Below are 20205 nucleotides of genomic sequence, written 5' to 3'. Positions count from 1 at the left end.
TATTATCTCGGACTTAATACAATGAAATTTTTGTCGGTCTTTTACACAGGTTTTACAATCCACTATGATGTGAAGATGTACCCATACCCACTCGTCGGTGGCGACATCTGCCGACTTTTAACAGTACTGCAGGAGCCATAGAAGTGGGCGGTCATTTAAATTGCAAAGGAAGACTTTGATCATAACGCGTGAGCTACTTGTTGTTTTGTTTATTTCCCGGATGTTTAAGTCGGCTTTCTCAGTTGACAAACTTGTTTTGGTCTGGTGAATTTATCAAGGGCCTGACTTCGGTGTCTTTTTTTCTGCCGCTAGGGCCACACCGAACACCACGCATGCTCGAAAAACTTTACCAAAATTCGGCATTAAACAAGATGGCGCCATGCGTGAAGTCGCGCCCGGAGTTCTCTCCTCGGAAAGTTGCCCTATTCTAGTTCCAGAGGCGGATTTAAGACGATCTGAAGATGTCTGGAGCCGGGAAGACTTCATCGGGGCGAGAGAAGCAGAAGAAACCCCCCAAGGTGAGGGTTAGGACGTTATTTTAAGACGGCATTTTGGTGGTGTTCCAAGACTGCCGGCACGATCTGGCCTACTCTTATGCAGGACGCTATAATTCGTCTGCATTCATTGAATTTCTAACGCCTGATCTGCGAACAGGCTGGCTTTTGTGTAGTGTGAGCTTGTCGGGTCTTGCAGGGTGTTTTTCTGGAACAGACTGTTATTGTAAGAAACAAATTTGTGCATGAATCTGGTGAGGTCTGGTCAGGAATTTGTGCCGAGCCGTCAGCTGAGGGGCGGGTCGAGCCGGGTCAGGACCAGACGTGACCGGGGAAGTTTCAAGTAAAAATGATTAATAAAATCGTTATAAGAACCATCTTTCAACGTCTTTCTATATTTCATTGTGTATATATTAGACGGAAATATTAGTAGTGCAGTTTGGAAGTGTGAAAGTATTTATACCGAGGTAGGCGAACGAGTTGGAATCGTTCCCATAATAATTTCAGCGTCCTCAGATTACGGGGTCTGTTTTTGTGAAAAGTGATTCGACTTTTCCAGGTCCACTTAACACTGTATTGAGTAGATTGGTTGTGTTTTAGATTATGTATACTTAGAATATTGGAAGTCTGTCAGGTTTTCTGGCCGAGTTTTTACCGCCCAGACAGGTTTGAAGACGTGCCCCGACCTGTACCCGGCGATGTTGTTGTGCCGCGGGGGAATTGTGAAATGTTCGGTTTCACAACACATCGGTCCGGAGAGTTCGCAACAAGTCTTTGTCAGGCCCTTTTTGGGACCGAATTGATTTTGAAAATTGGCCAAAATTGGGTCTGTAATATGATAGAAATGCTACTTGGCAAGACAAAGTCCAGTTGTTTCATCGGAGGAATTTTTGACCCAATTTTGGGAAATTTTCCCCATTTTTTCTGCCCCCATAGGAGTCCGATGTGGAGTATTTTTGACACAATTTGGCAAATTTCCCCCATTTTTCCTGCCCCTAGAGAAGTGCGGTGTAGCTTATTTTGCAGGGAGTAAACTCCTGTAAACACACGCCCAAGTCTGGCCCTGTGTCCCTGCTTGTCCCCATGTTTGTGCTGTTGTATCCGCCGATGTTCCTGTGTGTTTTGGTGTCCGGTTTACACTTTACTTGTCAGACAAGCAAACAGCGATACGCCGCTCAAATCGCCCGGAGTTTCCGCTGTTTTCTCTGCTTGTATAAACTTTCAAACTCGCGTGTCTCTTGTGCTGCAAATGCCGTGAAATCTCACCCACTTCAAGTAGATTTGAACCGTTTTGTTTTCCTAAATTGGATAAAATTGGTTGCCTTTGTAATGATAATACAGACTTGGGAAAGAGGGAATCTGCATTGTTAATCCGCTAAAACTAAAGAGGTGTCGATGACAAGTCTTTCCCAACTAAAATGGATAGTGGGATTTGCATGTCATTAATATTAGAGAAAATCCTATATGCTGCACTTTATCTTACTCTGAATGGAATGATTTTGTAGAGGATTTAGTAAATCATATTTTGCACACAATATAAAGAGATTGATGTCTGCTATTTTATTATATTTTGAGGAATTGTAAAATTTGGATAAAATCAAAATTATCTTTGCTCCCAGATATTTCCTGGGTGGCAGGACAGCTCAGATCCATCCATCAGAAGTGACAAGTCCCTTGGGCATCCAGACATTTTTCCTGACATCAAAGCACCCCCCTCCCATCACCATCCCTGTCACTCTACAAAAACAAACATCAGCAAGGCCACCCCTTGGGCACCAGACTGACTAATTTTTCTGCAAGGGGAAAAGGTTTTTCAAGTGGTCGGCACTCAGGGGTGCAAACAAATCAACTGGTGTTCAGGAAAGCGCCATGCCCGGAGTCTGACTCTACCCTGGTGGTAACATATGGTTTATATTGGGTAGAAATGTGATTGACAGCAAGTGACAATCCCAGGCAAGGTATTTCCATGTGAAAAGATATGCAGTAGCAAGGAGGGAGGAATATGCACACTCTCGGGCCTTGTAAACTAATCAGTTATAGAGTAGAAAGAAGTGGTGCTTCCAGTGAAGTCATTAGCAACTTACCATATTGCTCTTCTTCTTCTATTGTTGAGATGTGAAAAATTAAATGGTTTAGTACACTAGCCTACCAAGGGTAGTAAAATACAGTAACTTCTCCCCTCTCTATGCTCTGTTACAAGATTCCAGAGAAGGAAGCTAGATCTATGGGAGCTATAAATTGTCGTACATGTAAGTTGGCAGGGCGGAGACCCACTTTTCCACTTCCAGCCTCTCCAGGCAGTTCTTGTGTGAAGTGCCCTTTGAAGCAGGATGGATGGCTTTATGAAAGGAGGAGGCTGGATTGTTTGAAGGAGGGGAGCAAAATAATGAATTTTTTTAAGGACAAAACCTGTGGTTTATGCCATTTCTCAAAACCAGATGTTAAGCATTTTTTTCATGTTTCTAACTCTACTACAAATGAGGTCTTTGATTTTGTTGTTATTTTTCCTTGTATAAACGGTTTAAAAATTTTTTTCCAAATTTCATCCCCCTCCCCCCTTGAACTTGAAGCTTACTGGACCATTCTTCAGCTTTAGTTTAGCTGGTGGTGAGAGGATTTAAAGTGGGCGCAAATCAATAAATCATTACTTGAGAACTACATTTTGACAACTTCGTGCGTCACAATGTTTCGCAAACCGAACTGTGGAAAATTAACGTTTTTCCCGTCGTCCAAGACATTTTGGAGGAACGACATGTCTTTGGGATGGAGCTGGGAGCAAAGATGTCCCTGGCGTTGCTATGGAAACAGCCGTCCAATGAGGAGCAAGGGTTTCAGCTGGGTTGGAACGAGGATGGCGGTTTGTCCCTGAGACCGTTCCATCCCACTAGTTATGACCAGGTATGCAGTAGACTGAGTAATTTTCTGCAGACAGTTTGCTACTAGCAAAGGGTTGCCACATGCGTTGGAACCAGCAACAAGTTGTAAAGCAAAACTTCAGGAAGGGTGCCATGCCCTTATGTGCCGAAGTAGTCATCAAAGCAATTTGTGTATCTCTTTTTGAACGTTTTATGCCGTTCAAAATATGGTGGTCTTCTTTTCTTAGACACACTGCATAGAACATTTTAATTTTATATCTGAAGAATCATGAGGATGATATCTAGGGATGTGGTTGCATTTCTTTTCACTTTATATACACAAAAGTTTTGCAGACAAAACAGAATCGTTAAGGGGCTTGAGGGGTGGATTAGGGTTAAAAGGGAAAGAAGTGTTCTCATTATACTGTGTTTACATGAGTGAATTTGAGCATCCCTGAAGACCATGGTTCGGGGAAACTTCATAGTAAATGGCAACCACTGGGACTGGTATATAAGCTTCTAGTCAAGCTTGTTTTGCTCAGAGACCAAATTTTCCTCCAAGCAATCAGGCCAGAATTATAGTTAAAAAGAACTGCCGGTCCAGCCCCCATACAATGTTTACATGGTTAGATATGTTATGAGCAGTCCTGTTGTGTATGGCCAGTGCGCTGAAGGATCCTTCTTCAAACTTAGTCAAAGAAAACAGTGATTTCCTACAAGTTTTCTTGCAAGCAATAAGGCATGAATCGATGTCAGACGTGAGAAGCGGTTGCCCTTTCTGCAATATTTACATGGTTGCATATGAGCAGTCCTGGGCAGTTGAAGAGTCCTCTCCTCAAAGAAAGCAGTGATTTCCTCAAAGCAACAGGAGTACTGGACACAACTCTGTGTGAGAAACGGTTTCCCTTTCTGTAACGTTTACATGGTTGCATATGAGCAGTCCGGGGCAGCACTGTTAGTGTGACAGTTGAAGGGTCCTTTCTTCTGCCCCAGTCAGCTGCTATCCCCATCTCTATGGAGGGCTAATCTCCCCTGGAGAGGGTCGCCCGCTAGCCGGCTGGCGTGGGAAAATCGCTGGACGAAAGAGAAATAACAGCAGTTTCAGTTCCTAAAGAAATGAAGGAACATGGATTAAAACTTTGTAGAAAGTCCAGGCTTTTGAAATAAACCTGCCAGCATTAGCAGGAAGTGGAGATTTGATACATGTAGGATTGCAATAAATATGAAAGTGAACGAACAGCACTTTTAAAAGGAAGGAAATAGTAATGTTCTACAAAACCAGTAATTTTGATTTTTGCAAGATAAAGGTTCTTTTGAAAGATGCCCACTGGCAAATCAGGAAATGTGCATCAAGGAGTTAGTAATTTGATCCAGGGAAGTGAAGAAAGTGAAGCAATATCAGCTAACATTCCTATCAGCAAAAGAAAAAAAGTCCTTCCAGAAAGTCCAGAATTTAGGAGAAACAAATAATGATAGTCAATTTAACAGTAGAGATTTTGCAAAGATAAATGTGCTTGTGAATATGCCTCTTAGCAAAGTAGGATTTATGAGAAAGAAACAATGTAACAGTAGAGATTTTGCTAAGATAAATCCGGTTGTGAATATGCCTCTTGGCAAAGTAGGAAGGGGGCATTTAGGTACACTGTATCATCAATCATTCAATGGAGTGGGTAACCTGATCCTGTGAAGTGATTCCGCTGGGTTCCAGGCATACAGAGGGAGGGTCAGGCGTTCTGTGTTCACATGACTGGCATACTGGCTTGGCTGATGTTTCTGATAGGAACCTCTTCTCCGGCTAAATTAGCTTCTTGAAGTGATCCCAAGTGTTCTGGTTATAGATTTGTGGCTATACTTGTATGGTAAGCCGGATTACTGAACTAAACTGTGATGTACAACACTCTTGTATAAAGCCAACAGTTTTCACTGACAAAGATGCAGCTGTTATTATGGAAACAGGGCAGAATGTAGGTAATATTGATAAGCGATAGCGTATTTGTCTATCCTTTGCAGACATTATTCTACATTAGAAAAACGGATGGTATCTTCTGCCACAAAACCTGCGTCTTACATGTTTTGCATGTAACTTTTAGAGAACCACCCTTCAGATTCATAAATAAATAGATGAATAGATGGATCCAAGTAGATCTAAAACCAATACAAAAATTAGATGTCATTTGATTTGGTACAGATATTGATAAATGATGTAGAACAGAAAATTCATTTCAATTAGCCCAAAGAATCTTTTGATGATTAATCTCTGGAGTAGATAAAATGAGCCAGTGATTTCAATACCCATACTCTTTGAAGTTAACCACCAAGCAGATGGTAGGAGGGAACATCATGCCATTTTATGACTTCCTTTACCCTCCACTGGTCAGAACATGGGAGCGGTCAGGAAGTCTTCAGATCTTTCCTCCACACATCTGCTTGGATATGTGCCTGTGCTTTGAAGTGTCCTGGATCCCAGTAGTACATAATTTGGCCAAGTGGCACCAGGAGGCTTTGATGTTTATACTTATTATAGGGTGACAAATAAAGGGCGGTGGACACCATAGGGGTGAGAGGGTGGGCTGATGCATTTTTGACCAGTTCTTTGGAACCCCGAACTATTCTCCAAGCAGAGGTTAGGCTCCGGATGGTTTTAAGAGTTTTTTTAAAGTCGTTCTTATTGAGCGGATAAAAAAGAAAACCTGACAAAATAGAAAGCCTGATAAAAGTGCCCCAAAATAGTTCTAAACCAGCAGGAGCCTAACCTAGAGTTGCTTGGAGAATAACGCTGAACTGGCCCATCCTTTTTTTGTACAACTCTGATACTTTCTCAATGTAAACTGTTTATACCAGGCCAAGTTTTGACAATACAACATTACCAATTTACCATACATCCTTACTGCTCCCCTTTTTGTTTGTGAGACTGGGAGGGTTGCAAAGCCATATCGGGTGAGGAGGTGAAGTCTGCCATCTCTGATCGCCAGTTCTTTGGAACCATGAACTCATTGTCCTTTGTAAGTACAACTCGAAGCTGCACTGTTTTTAGTTTGAATGTAAACTGTTTACTCCAGGCCAAGTTTTGACAGCGGCGGCACTTTTCACTTATCGTGATCAGGATTTAGACTAACCCTGGCAGGTCATGGCTGGTATGAAAGACATGTACGATAGAGATAAAGGAGACTTTTGCCAAGTTAAGGTTCTCTCGGTGCTGTGCAGTCTCTTGTGCTTCCTCTGGAGCAAAACAAACTCTTTGTTGTCTGATTTTTGTGTGCTTCCTATGATATTGATCTTTGGCTGTTATTGTCTGCAAGGTCCTACATTGTAGGTTGGCAGTGTCTTTCTTTTAAAGTAGGACAACATAAATACCAAAATACCAAATGATAGATATTTTAGAGATTGGGGGTCTGGGATCACTGAGGGCTGGGACAGTGGGAGAAAAACTTGAATCTGACTACATTTTCTTCCTGAAACTACATGTTATCCACATATAGACTTCCAAGCTTCCTGACTTTACATCCTTTGATGATTTCCTCCACGATGACAAGGTAGACTTTTCCATCAGACAGTTTCTGAAATCTGAGGACCAACAAATTAAATCAGTATGGTCTAAAGAAGTTACAGGTATAACAGACCATAAATGCTATTTGATGGCAGACTTGCTGACAGGGGGGTGGTACCAGTCAGGATGGCCTGAGCAGATGTGGGCGTCTGATGGGTCCAACTTGAAGGGCACAATAAATGATCAGAAGTGGATAGGACCAGCCTGGAGGAGTGATAGGGATATGAAGGATGGCAGGGGGAAGCTTGGCCTGATAATGTGTGGCTGATTAAATGCTTCAAATCCCTGATAGTTGGGAAAAGCTTTGGGAATGCTGGCAGAGATATCCACTTTTGGGATTGTTAATTTGGACAATTTTGATTGATGCTGTAGTCTATCTGGAAAATGTTGTGTTTCCAGCTTTTAAATCTGTGGCGTTGTTACATGTAAGTCCTGCACAAATAAAATCAAATCAAATCAAGTGATTGCAAGTAACTTCTAAGGTTGATTGGGATGTTTAATGGTAAACCCAAAGGACAGAAGCAGCTGGAGGTCCACCATCAAACATCCGAATTGTAAGCACCTCTAACCCTCGCACAACGGGGAAACACTGATACACATGATGTAGTGAGTGAGTGAGTCAATGAGTGAGTGAGTGGGTGACATTGTGAGTGAGTGGGTGACATTGTGAGTGAGTGAGTCTTGGTGAGTGAATGAGTGAGTTAGTGAGTGTCTTGTGTGTGTGTGTTTGCAAGTGAGTGAGTGAGTGAGTGTCTCATGGGGGTGAGTGTCTTGTGTGTGTGTAAGTGAGTGAGTGAGTGAGTGTCTCGTGAGGGTGTGTGAGTGTGAGTAAGTGAGTGAGTGAGTGAGTGAGTGATAAAGAAATAAGTAATGTTACAGCTTCACCGGAACTAAAGCAGGCCTATAAAGTCCAGATGAGTATTGTTGTAGAGTTGCCCTTGACCCTATACTGGCTGTATTTCACATTTCCATGGCTAGAAGAGATCTGTTAGCTCCATTAGAGATTGCTGAGGTTTATATTTAGGGGACACAGTTGACCAATAAAGTCTTGTGCTCAATATAAATTGTCCCTAGCTAAATGTAATATGACTGTCATCTCTAAAGGGTATGTCTCTTGATTTGTTTCTTTGTGGGTCTATCAAAAGGATAGGTTAAAGAGTTATGTTGTTTTAAGATGACCTGATGACATCCGTTTGTGCATCTCTAGTCCATAGCAGGCATTTTGGTGGCTGTCTTCTCTTCTTCTGATGGCTGCTCTTTTCCAATAGAAAATGCTGAGAAAAAAAAAAAAAAAAATTAAAAACAAACTGTTAAGGAAAAAAGATTGCAATGCACTTCTCTGGAGTAGAGAAGAGAAGAATTTTTGACCAGGATGGTACTGTGGAATTCCTTATATGGTTTGCTCCTCATTTTCAATACCTGTCAGGAAAGCTAGTTTACTAGCCTGGATGCCACACCCCCTTTCTCTAAAGAAAAAAATTGATATCTATCGTTGATATTGATGTATTATTATAGAGATTGGGAATCTGGCATCCAGGCTGCTACATTACCTCCCAACTCCCAAGCCTCCCAATCTCTGACAAGCCCCTTGATTTATGAAGCACAACCTTGGAGAGAACTCAGTGCTGGGTAGTTTTCTGGTCCATGGGATCTGAAGAATGTGAAGTAGGGAGAGGTTAGGGTTTATGGCCTGGTTCAAATGGTCCAAATACTCTACTTCAATCTGGAACTAGTTAGGACTAGAGGAAGGAGACCCAGGTAGGAGGGCCTGCATGGGGGGTCCCGACAACGCTAAATTCGGAGGGCCGGCTACGTAATAAGCTAAATTCAGAAAGCCTCCCTACGCTCTACGCTAAATTCAGAAAAGCCTCCCTACGCTCTACGCTAAATTATGGAGTGGTCGGCAACGCTCTACGTAAAATTAAAACGGCCGATTACGCTAGATACGTAAAAGGGGCTTGCAGGCCCTCAAGTAGATGTAACGTTCAGTCAAAACTGCCCAAGAAGGGTGTCCTGCAATTTCCTGGCTAAAACTAGCCTGGATGCCAGGCCCCAATCTATGGTGATAGATATTATCAGATTCAGAGATTGGAGGTCTGGTATCCAGGCTAGGGTAAAACAGAAATCGTAGGTAATAAAGTTGGAATCACTGTTGAGTGAAATTACGGAACGCAGATGCTGAATATAACAGTAAATAGCTTTAATGATGCCCCCTGTACATGTACAGTATTTCACTGTTGTACTTGTCATATTTGTTGTTCCAATATGGAAACTGAAACGTCTACATGCTTGGCCAACATTTCCACTTCCATGTTGACGGAGCGAGCATGGGCACACATCACAGCTAGTCTAGAAGTGCAAAAGTACTACTGGATGTACGTGCCCACCTCTCAAAATTACTATGATTTGGCTCCACCAAATATAACCCTTTCTGCAGTGTAATATTGGTCCTCCTTGTAGACAACTCACAAAATTATGGGGCGGAATTTTTACAACCTGTAATTCTGCAGATGACAGAAATATTTGAAATATTTTGTTGCCAGTCCTGTTTCTGGGCAATGGTATTTTGATGGTTTCATGAATTTCACATTTTCAGTAACAAAATTACCTTTTGCCATGTAATATATGGATTGATATTGAGAAATAGTTTTAATAAATGAAAAATCTCTTTTTAGGTATGTGCAGGCCATTATAATCTATTTTGGTGGCTATTGAGTTTCCTCATTTGATTTCAATTACACCAGCATTGTCATTCTCTCAAACTGATATCAACAAAGGAAGTTGAAGATAACATAACTGCCTGGTCCAGGTCAGTCCTCTCCATGGAAACCGTTGCCATGGCAACCCCGGTGCTCCTGCTGTTGGCAGAAGTGGAACCATGTTGATCCGCTGATAGGAGATGAAGTGCTCTGTAGACTTCAGAAAGATGTCATGGGTTGGGAAGATCAGAAGATTGGGAGGGACTTGTTTTGTGTGCATGTAGCTCTCACCAGATTTTAGGGTTAGGGTGGGGGGGGTAGACTATAGTTTTTTTATTCCCATTTTGTAGTTTGTGCCCTGTTTATCTGGACAGTATTCCACATAGATTTTGGAAAGAGAGCTGATTTGCTAAATCTTCTGTGGTGCTCCAGTGTCAAATACTTAGAGGATATGAGCTCAGTTTCTGACTGCCTCATCTTTTTCAGACAGCTGATCTCCAAGCAGATACTAGGAGTGAAGGCTGTAAATCTAGAAACCATTGTTATTACCAAATGCGAACACATTCAAAGCGAGAGTGGAGAAGCATTATGGAACATACTATGATGTACAACTACAGGGCTCTGGACAACCCACAGAAATGACAGTAAACTAAGGAGCGGCCCAAATGGAAATTACATGGCCGAAGAATCTAATACTATACCCTATTATAATCTTGGCGAATACATATCTGCTTGGAGATTAATGACCTAGTCTGGTCTGCATTAGGGTGCATAAGGAGGGGATAGAGGTCATGACCTCACAACATTCCAAGCTTCTGTGGGAAGGCTGCTTCTCAGGGTGGTGACAGGCTGACCTGAGGAAGGAACTCTTGGAGCTATTAAAGGAGAAAATTACTGCAGCAAGACAGTTTTATCTTTGATGATATTCTGAGCAGTTGGAAACAATCTTGTGCTGTCCTTTGCACATACAAATTGAGTTATTTATGTTCCTTAGCCCCTCTCCTTTACTTTCCCTTCGTTTTACTTGTTCCGGGCACTTGTGTTGTATCTAAGGGACTGTACGTTATTTAGCGGGGGGGGAGGGCCGGTCGTCAGAGGGTCGGGTTAAAAAAAAATTCCTAGGCCCTCCCCCCAGGTCAAATTTTTTTTCCTAGGCCCTCCCCCCAAGCCAAAAAAATTCTCCTAGGCCCTCCCCCCTCCTATCAACTCTTGAAAAAATATTCATACCGCGCCGTTTGGAAGTGTCCTTCGCGTTGTATTTTACAATGGGTCTCACCAGCGATCTCCTTCTCGTTTGCCATGCTACTCAATCTTAGGAACCCGTACGCAAAAAAATTAATGGCTCGGAGCCCATGTTCCAAGTTTAAAGATATGCTTAGAGACTAATGCATCCTTTGTTCATAAATGATACCACTGTATGATCCTGTACTTAAGTGAAATCTCAAAAGTAATTGTACCCGATTTGTCATTTGCGCCGCTCTAGCGGCGCGCGCCGGCCGCATTTAAAAACGCTTTGCAAACTTATGCGGCGTCCGGAGACTATCTAAGTATCTTACACATTTGAATTTACGTTCATAACTTCAGAAATATTCTATCATGATCATCAAGAATGCTAACCGTCAGGACGACATTTTAACATTACGTAAACAATATCGAGTTCTAGGCTCGTCATCTGTTGCTACTAGAATTTGTCAAATGACTCAGAACGTTACCCGGGAAAGTTGATTCCCAGCGACCGGACGTCAATTAATATTCCCCAATATAAATATGTTGATTCAGGTTTTTTTAAAATCCTACCTTGGGGAACTTACAAAAGTTCGGTGGCCGCGTGGATCGCTGTTAGCGCCGATTGACGACGCTATTAAAAAGGGGGTTCCGGGGATGCTTCCCCGGGAAATTTTAGAAATTCAAACCCTCTGAAACGCTATTTAACGCAATTTCAGAGGCAAATTGTCCTTGAGCAAAGTGGGCCCGCCGGCAGCACATGAAAACCTAACACGTAATTTTGGATCGCACTTTCACCCAATAGCATAGTCAAAACCACACTTTCCCTTTACAAATGTGCGTTTTGAAGAACTGACCCGAGAAACACAGCACTCAAACCTTACTACAGTCCCGCGAAACTTAAGTAGCCGTCGAATATAGTCCGGGATTTTTGTGTGTACTTCTACATTTGCCATCTTCAACAACAGAAGTCACTGGAATTGGATAAGACTGAAGAAACAGCATGGAAAAGTCCGCCAACAGTCCCAGAACCGCCGCACGCCCCTATGTGACCATGTACACGGTTTCGTGATCTTAGCTCCGCCCCACTGCAAAATTCCCGCGAAACCTGGAACATTGCCTTTCTATCGGCCACGCCCACAGCAAAACTTCTAAAGAGATCAAAGGCACACCGCTGTCCACCACTCCGCCACCATGGTAACCGTGCAAAACTCCGTCAAAGCCCAGGATGTAAATTTGCTACATTTGTGCTTTTGCTTGCAGTGAACCATGTGCAAGGAGGCACTCCAGAACTTATCAAGCGCAAGTTTATCCGACGTTTATCATTCGGAAACTTAATTGATAGAACTTACCGTTTTGGAGCCCTCTTCAGGACGAGAGGTGCTTGCACTGTGGTATCAGATTCGAACCGTGGCCGTGACGCAAAAGGGGGAGGGCGCTCGAAGCCGCGGTAATTTCGTTATTTCGAGCCAAGTTTATAATCGCACGTAAACTGTTAAACCTGTTTTTTTCTTGTGTGTCATGTATAGCTTTACGCCTCATGTATAATATGGTACCTACTGGCTGAGCTTCAAGGTAAATATTAAAGGTGAATATAAAACAAGTAAGTTTGCGTGACGATCGCTGAATATGTTTTATTTTAGAGATGCCACTACGCAATGGCATTGCATCAATCGAAGCCACAATTTTTGTTTTTGTAATTTAAATTTTTCCTTAATTTTTAGGGACTTATTATAGAATATCTTGCCAGTTACATTTTTCTTTGTTGAGGCCGGCCATTACGTGTTCTGCTTAAGTTTTCGGCCGTCATATTTTTCAAGATGGCGCAAACTTTCAAGCACCGCACGGTTCCAGTTTCCTCATTAATAACGTCCGTGAATTCTTTGGAACGTTTTGATGGGTGCTGTATGGTCACAGTGTATGATTTAATATTTCCAAAAGTACATTGCTGGGCATTTGGCAATCAACCTGACGGAAATATCCTGGGAAGTAGGAACTCTAGTACAGTGGCAAACAACGCGCGCCGAGCGACTTCTCCCCTCAGCGCAGAACGCCGCTAGGCACATGCTTTTTAGAGAGTCACAAGCCACGTTTGCCTTACATATTATAATATATATATATATATATATATAAAAGATCTTTCGTTAATATATTTCACCATAAATATCAAGATATCTAAATAACACCACAAAATAACGTCGCATTTTTGTATTCTAACGTTACCACAAGGTATCTCTAAATATGCGCCGCGAAGCGGCGCGATCTCCGCTCGTAGCGGAAAACACGGGATTTTCTGAGTGACTCGGAGCCCATTTTTAGACATTTAGATATGTGTTTGAAGGTTCTGAAGGGGATCAAATTTTTTTCTTAGGCCCTCCCCCCTTGCCAATTTTTTTTTCCTAGGCCCTCCCCCCAGGTCAAAATTTTTCTCCTAGGCCCTCCCCCCAAGACGACCGGCCCTCCCCCCCCGCTAAATACCGTTCAGTCCCTAACCCATGCGCAACTGCTGATAATCTCAGATATGAGGCTAAGCAGTAAAGAAGAAGAAGAAGAAGAATCTTACTCCGTGTATCTGCTTGGGGCTTGTAATGAAGAGCGGTCTAAACTGGAACAGTCCTACCTGACCGAAAATTCTATTCGACTCTACTAATATTTTTGTATACGCCAATACGGATCATAGCTGTCCCTCCATCCCGGGATGGCAATTTGCTTGTTAGGATTGAAAATATATTTTCATAAGCTCAAAATGGCTGAGTCGACAATAGAAATTGACAACATGGGATTCGGTTACAATAAGTACGACAGAAAAAAATGTAAGACTGGAGACAGCCCTGATATAGATTGTGTGATAGACTTTGTACTTTATAAGAAATAGTTGTAGCAGTGTTTCTGGAAGTAGTCCGTTACTATTGGAAGTGACAGGTGTGAGGTGTGGCTGTGTACTGCCCAGTGGGGCCAAATAGGTTTTGTAAGCAGCACAAGTTTCTGGAAGAGATTATGTCAGAGTGAAGTTTGCTTTGACAGGAGCAACACGTCCTACAAACTTTAACCTGGAGGCCATGTTGTTACCAGGGTTGAGACCAGCCAGACCTTAGAGTCGTCTGTGGGCTGAGGCAAAGTTTCCTTGGGGGCATGTTGGCCTTGGACTTGGAGCTGAGGAGTTGGCCTGTGTAGGCCCTGGAAACAATCTGGCTTCCAAGTTAACTTCAATGTTCCACATCAGTTTTCCCTTATTGTTCAACCAAGAAGGTTTTGTTTTTTACCAGCATATTTGTGTGAACAAGAAATTGGAAAATGTAGATATATAAAGTAAGATCCTTTGTTTTTATTAAAAAGGGCCATGGCCAGGGGATTATGGCAAATTTTTGGCTTCCTAGCTATTTCATATGAAGGTGCAACAACATATATTAAAAATGCAGGTTACAAGCATACCCTAGATTCAATTTCAATTCAGTTAGAATTCAATTTCAAATTCAATTTCAATTCCCTTGCTTGGTGGAAGTCGGTGCTCTTGAAATAGTTTTTCTACTTCTTACTAGTTTGTTCAGTACCATGTGTATTGCATATGGACATTTATGGAGTGTGCCATCTGTTCACAGGGGTGTTAATGATGAGTTAATTGGTCACACAGAGTTGTTTAGTGGCTCTTGTACTCATTTATGGAACGTGCCAATTGTGCATGGGGGTGTTAAATAATGAGGTAATTGTTCATACAGTATTGTTATGTGGGCTTGTTGCTGTATATGGCCATATACAAGTCATGCCATCTTTGCCTTGCTGTAGGGGTGTGCAGTGGTAATGGCTCGTACCAACTTGTTATATACCTTGGTGATGTACTTGGAGATCGTTTGCAACAGATTAAACAAAGAATCTGAAAACTGAGATTATGGAAAAGTCAGATGATGTCATTGAACAAGAAGCTCAAGTTGTGTCTCTCAACCTTATTGAGAAGAGCAGTTGTGACCCAGTGTGCTAGCTTGCCTGAAAATGCTACGTAACTATAGTGAAGTCGTGCCACTAGCTTAGTGAAAAAGCACAATGCTTCACCAGTTGAGAATGCCGAACATGGAAAGATGGCAGGAAAGAAAACAACCCCTACCAGTTGTGTGCAAATTTAAGTTAAGATTCTTTCAGAGCACTAACAACTTGAATAACTATCTGTATCTGTATAGCCGATATAACTGCCCTTCGGCGTAACACACCAGCTATGTCATCATTGACACCAGAAGTAGATGTTTAAAAACAAGGCGATGGCCTAAGACTTAGTGATATGACATTATTGAAAGAAAAAAAAATCAAGTGCGGCTTTCCTTTGAACTTTTAGGACTGTATGATGTCCCCAACCTTATCATTAGCACACAAACAAGGATAAAGAACACAGACAACCAGAACTTGTACTCTCTCCAAGACCACAGCACGCCACCACGCCACATTTGCAGTCCAAGTCTGACTCTTGTTCTCTGCTTGCCAGATATTTGTCCAACAGTGTTTGACAGGGTTTGACCTGCTGCACCACCCTGACATTGCTGATAACTAGGTTATCATTAACCCTCCCAGCCTGCAGAGATGGCTGTAGTCTTATATTTGTCTCATTGCTCTTGACAGACTGAACCTGACTCAAGCCAACACAACAGGGCTTGTTTCTTGCACTCAACAAAACCATAAGTGTCCAGGAATTTGATAAAAGGATTTGAAAAGTCAGCTCCCAAAAGCAGGTGGCTTCCAATGCCTGTGGCCGAATACCATTTGAAAGAGAAAAATATTGTTGGTGAGACAAAACTAACTCCATATTTTAGTGGTGGACAACCAACAAAATTCTAAGTTTTTAAAACATTTTGTGATCTACTCGACAGTGCTGGAGGATCTAGGTGTGTTGTCATATGATAAGGTCTCTCTCCATCCTTCTAGAAGTTCTACTGTCTCTGATTTTCTGACTCAGACAAACAAAATGTACAAATAGACAAACTAGCTCTCAGGCTACATAGTTGTTAAGCAGAATTGTCAACATGCTAAGCCCTTACAGCTGTGTCTAAGTGCAGGTGGATGGTCTCGAGTCTGTGTGATTTATTTGCACTGCCCTAACAAGTCAGTACACTTGCTGAGATAAACGTCTTTAGGAGGGTAAACTTTCCTGTCTCCAATCTCCTCCAGACTCTTCTGACACATGTCAAGGTTGTAGGGGTTGGAAGTCAAGTTTACAAAAGGTCATAGGTTAGAGGTCAAGTTTGCTTGATGCAAGTTCACCAGGGCCTGCCTACATGTAGATATTGATGTCACAGAAGGTCATCAGTTGGAGGTCAAGTGTGCTCAGATGCTAGGTAAACAGATCCTGCCTACATGTAGGTATTGGGATCACAGATGGTCATAGGTTAGAGGTCAAGTTTGCTTAGATGCTAGTTAAACAGATCCTGCCTACATGCAGATATTGGGGTCACAGAAGGTGAAAGATCAAAGGTCAAGTTTGCCTAACTTACAACTCACTGGGAGGTACAGATGAGATCCCATTTGTGGTGTAACATTCAATTTTTAGTATTTATTTTGTCATATAAGATATTTAGCAAGGTTATTATTCAACTGAAGTTCAGCCAGAAGGCTTCAAGTAATGACGCTGTTGCAGTGCCTTTAGACATGCTCAAGGCACCTCCTCGAAATCAGGACCCCTATTTTATGTCCCTTCCGTGTGCAGCCCCAACCGATATACCTTGCCCAGGATTGAACTGAGGTCTCCCACCAGGAGCTCAATTATATCATTTGAAAGATCATTAATTGCTTGAAAGATAATTGGATGACCTTGGACTAATTGAGCACCCATACCACTGAATGACAGTTGAAAGATCTGTTGAATTTGTGGATGTTTCATGGACTCTTAGACTCTCATGGAATCGCGCTTATAGCAGCTGCCCGTAACCGGTCAGGCCCTACGGGGAGGGGCCGTAAAAGTTCTGTACAGCGTGAGGTTGCGTTATACCGACTTAAGGACACTCAACAGCCTCTATTCTATTATCTGGGTTCCAGACTGTTTATCGGGCCTTTTAGCCGGTTCCCTTTAGCCAGTTCCTTCGGAGGCACAGAGACCCCAGCCCGCAGAACCCTAATTAGCGCACCGGGGGATTTCTAGCCGGGGAGTTGACCGGCCCTACCTAAAAGGGGCGCGGTTTGCTCCCACGGGCTCAACTCCCCGGAGCGTTGATTAAGACTGGGTGGGCAGACTGTTCTTGGTACTGTACTAGTTTGTCGCCCAGGGTACTATTCTATGGGATCCCCACTTCAGCAGACTCATGACTTCTGCCTGTTACCAGCAACTGTTATGGGGCCTGGCTCATTAGGCAAAGCCTGCCTGTACAACACACAAAGGCATCATTGTGTGTTACACAACACAGTAGCTGTCACTGTTTAACCTTCTCCCTGCTGCCTGGCCCTTGAACTGATACAAATTTGGTGCTCAAAGGTTACATCAGTAGTCAAAGTTCCTTCCCGCACGCCACCGATGGTGCATAGGTGGGCGCCTATCTCCGTTTCAGTAGCCCTTGGGCCACACAGCTTTGAGCAATCACTACAGCAGGGGGCTAGTCCATACTCTTTCCCAAATGCTGAGTGCTAAGCAGAGAAAGCAACATGTACCATTTTTAAAGTCTTTGGTATGACCCGGCCGGGGTTCAAACTCACGACCTGCCGTATGCAAGGCGAACACTCTACCCACTCGGCCATTGCACCGGTTAACCTACATCAGTAGGGAGAAGGTTAAATTTACTACGGGCATCGTTGGTGGGAGTGTGTTAGTTGACCATGTAGTCGTGATGGAATGGTATCGGAGTGCCTCAGGTCCAAAAGGGGAAGGCTGGATGTTGTGGTGGGTGGCGGAGTGTGGTAGATGTCAGCATAGACAGGAGACAGGCTTGTTCTGTGAGCGGCTGTGACCTTCAGCTTTGACCTTCAAGGAGAATGTGGGATATTTTGGTAGTTTCTTTTCTGCCGTTCAATTATAAATGTGGACTGGAAAGTCTGATGAAAAAACTGTCTGAAGGACTGCACATGATTTGGCATCATGAAAATACAGAAGTACAGTTCCGAAAGTGAACCGATGAAAGTAGCACAAGGATGAAGTTAGGTCTGTCGTGTGTTTTGCTGCTCCATGACCCAAAGTAAAAGGTCCTCCATACAAATTTATTGGATTTCCCCCAAAACAGATATTGAGTTACAGATGCTTTGCTGTAGGTTGAGGGAGCGACTACAGGGTCAACTGCACTCCACACAGGGTTGCTACTTGTATGTTACTACTAGTGATTGGTTGTTGATCGCACAACTTTAACAGCTTTGTTTAAATTAATTTTTATGATTTACTTTGGGACAGCATTGTTCTAAAAACAATTACTGATCCAGATTTGGAAGTTCATCTATAACTCTGTACGGTGGCGAAATGGGGCAATCGTCCTAGCCTCACCTTGCCCCGTCTGGTCGACTGTTGGTATGTAGGTTTTACTGCCAAGATAAGTAGTGGGAGTAAAGATAAGGAGAAACTATGCTGTTTGGGTGAAGGTTGTACTGAGAACTGTCGAGTGTGGAATACTTTCACCTGGCCTAAACTATTCAGAAGGTCAAAGTGTAGATTCTTTGTATGCTGATAAACAAAGGTACAATCGACAGTCCTCGTATTTTGTCATGTAAATAGATTTGTATGTTTTTCAGGAAATAATTTTAGTATGACTGAAGGCCAAAGCAATTTTATCTTGTATATTGTTATTTTGTAGTAATTGTATCATCACTATGGAATTCAGGAAGACCAGTGCTATGCTTATGCACAGAACTTATGCATACCCGAATGAAGTCTCAAAGTGTTTACATGTAGGCTCTCAGGTCTTTTTAAGAATATTGCTGAGCTGTGAGAACATTGTGGAAAGACTGTGGAAAAGTGAATTTCTTAGTACACACAGTTTTAGAGCTGAATATACCAAGGAATAGGAAGATTCATATTTTCCTGTCAATACCTCGTTTCTAAAGGGCTAGAACTGTATGTTGCGGTCAGAAGTATAACTAAGGGAGCAATCGCAATGGACAGGACGCAGTGGATAGAATTGAACTTTGAAGAAAGACTGATTGCAGCTGCAGGGTGTGCAGACCACTGCAGCAGCAGAACACAGTGGACTACATGTACTGCTTCCCTGTTTCTATCTCATACAAGTCAAAGATCCAATGAAATGATTTGTTTTTGCCCAAGCAACAGTTCTAAACTTGGCTGCTGATGTCAGTAGCTGCCCCAGGCAGGGTTGTGTCAGTGGACCATGTTCAGCAGAGTTGGAAGTGTTAAGAGCTTATCTTACTCTCTTGTTTCACAGGAAATCTGTGGTCAGACAGATGAAAACATCAAACAGACCTGCGTTTTAAGGGAAAACATGTGATAAGGAGGAAATTTACTTGTAGGAACAGACAAAAATTTCACCAGTCCGTCCGAAAGACCTGAACTTCATGACTTGAAACTGATTAAATGCATTTTTGTAAGCTTGAAATGAGAGATTTAATGTAAAAAATCAACAACATAGTCTCCCAAACAATGAGTGGGACAGAAACTGAGAAAGGAAATTAAAGCTGTAGACAGGGAAAATATGACATGGAGGAAACGATGGGTTCTGTGTCTAGTTATAAAAAGAAAATTCGTAGTCACAAAGTTTATCAATGTCAAAACAAATAAAAGCCAAACTATTGCAATGATTTTAATTCAAGTTGATGCTCAAAATGATCATAGAAAGTTGAAGATGTAACTTTTCTCACATTGTAATTCACAACATCGTCTTAGACAAAATAGGCAGTAAAAGATTGCCTGCAGTATGGTACTGATCACAAGGAGGCGCTGCTACGTTAGGTACATACGGCTGACAGGCCTCTTCACTCAGGCTTTCAAACATCAGACAATGCTACATTACCTTCAGAGGCCTGGAAGTCTGAAACCTAAAATGCCAGCAGAATGCAGATCATTGTCCAGAACCCTGAGGGCTAGTATGTGAAACAGTGTGATCCAGAAGTACAAATGTGGGATTGATGACCACTGAAGCAGTGCACCTTTTTGCATTCCATCCTCCAGTGTCGGAGTCACAAGAATATGAGCCTCGTATACATAGACTTTCAGACCATCCAGGGCTATCTCTAGCTTTAAATGTTTGTCTTTCCCACTCATTGTTTCGGAGCCCATTTCGTTGTAAAATCTGTCTAGCTTGTTAAATTTCTAGCTAACAAAATTATATTTTCATCAGTTTCATGTCACGAAGCTCAGATTTTGGGACGGACATGGTGAAATTTTTGTCCTCACAACAGGCAGATTTCCGTCCCAGGATGAATGGTTGGAGGGACGGGTCCTAGAGACAGCCCGGAGACCGGCCCACATTGGGTAGCAA

General features: G+C 42.5%; 1 protein-coding gene across 1 annotated transcript in view; it reads left to right on the top strand.

Moving 5' to 3' along the window:
• The first annotated feature begins 350 nt into the window (after positions 1 to 350).
• Positions 351 to 20205, top strand: part of LOC136438531 (puratrophin-1-like) — a 168888-nt gene continuing 149033 nt past the window's right edge. The window contains exon 1 of the mRNA XM_066433347.1: positions 351 to 518. Coding sequence (XP_066289444.1) covers positions 462 to 518 — 57 coding nt within the window. The 5' untranslated portion in view covers positions 351 to 461. The remainder of the gene's footprint in view (positions 519 to 20205) is intronic.

Source organism: Branchiostoma lanceolatum, chromosome 7 (genome assembly GCF_035083965.1).
Source record: "Branchiostoma lanceolatum isolate klBraLanc5 chromosome 7, klBraLanc5.hap2, whole genome shotgun sequence".
NCBI classification, from domain to species: domain Eukaryota; kingdom Metazoa; phylum Chordata; class Leptocardii; order Amphioxiformes; family Branchiostomatidae; genus Branchiostoma; species Branchiostoma lanceolatum.
This window is presented reverse-complemented; position numbering and strand designations above follow the sequence as displayed.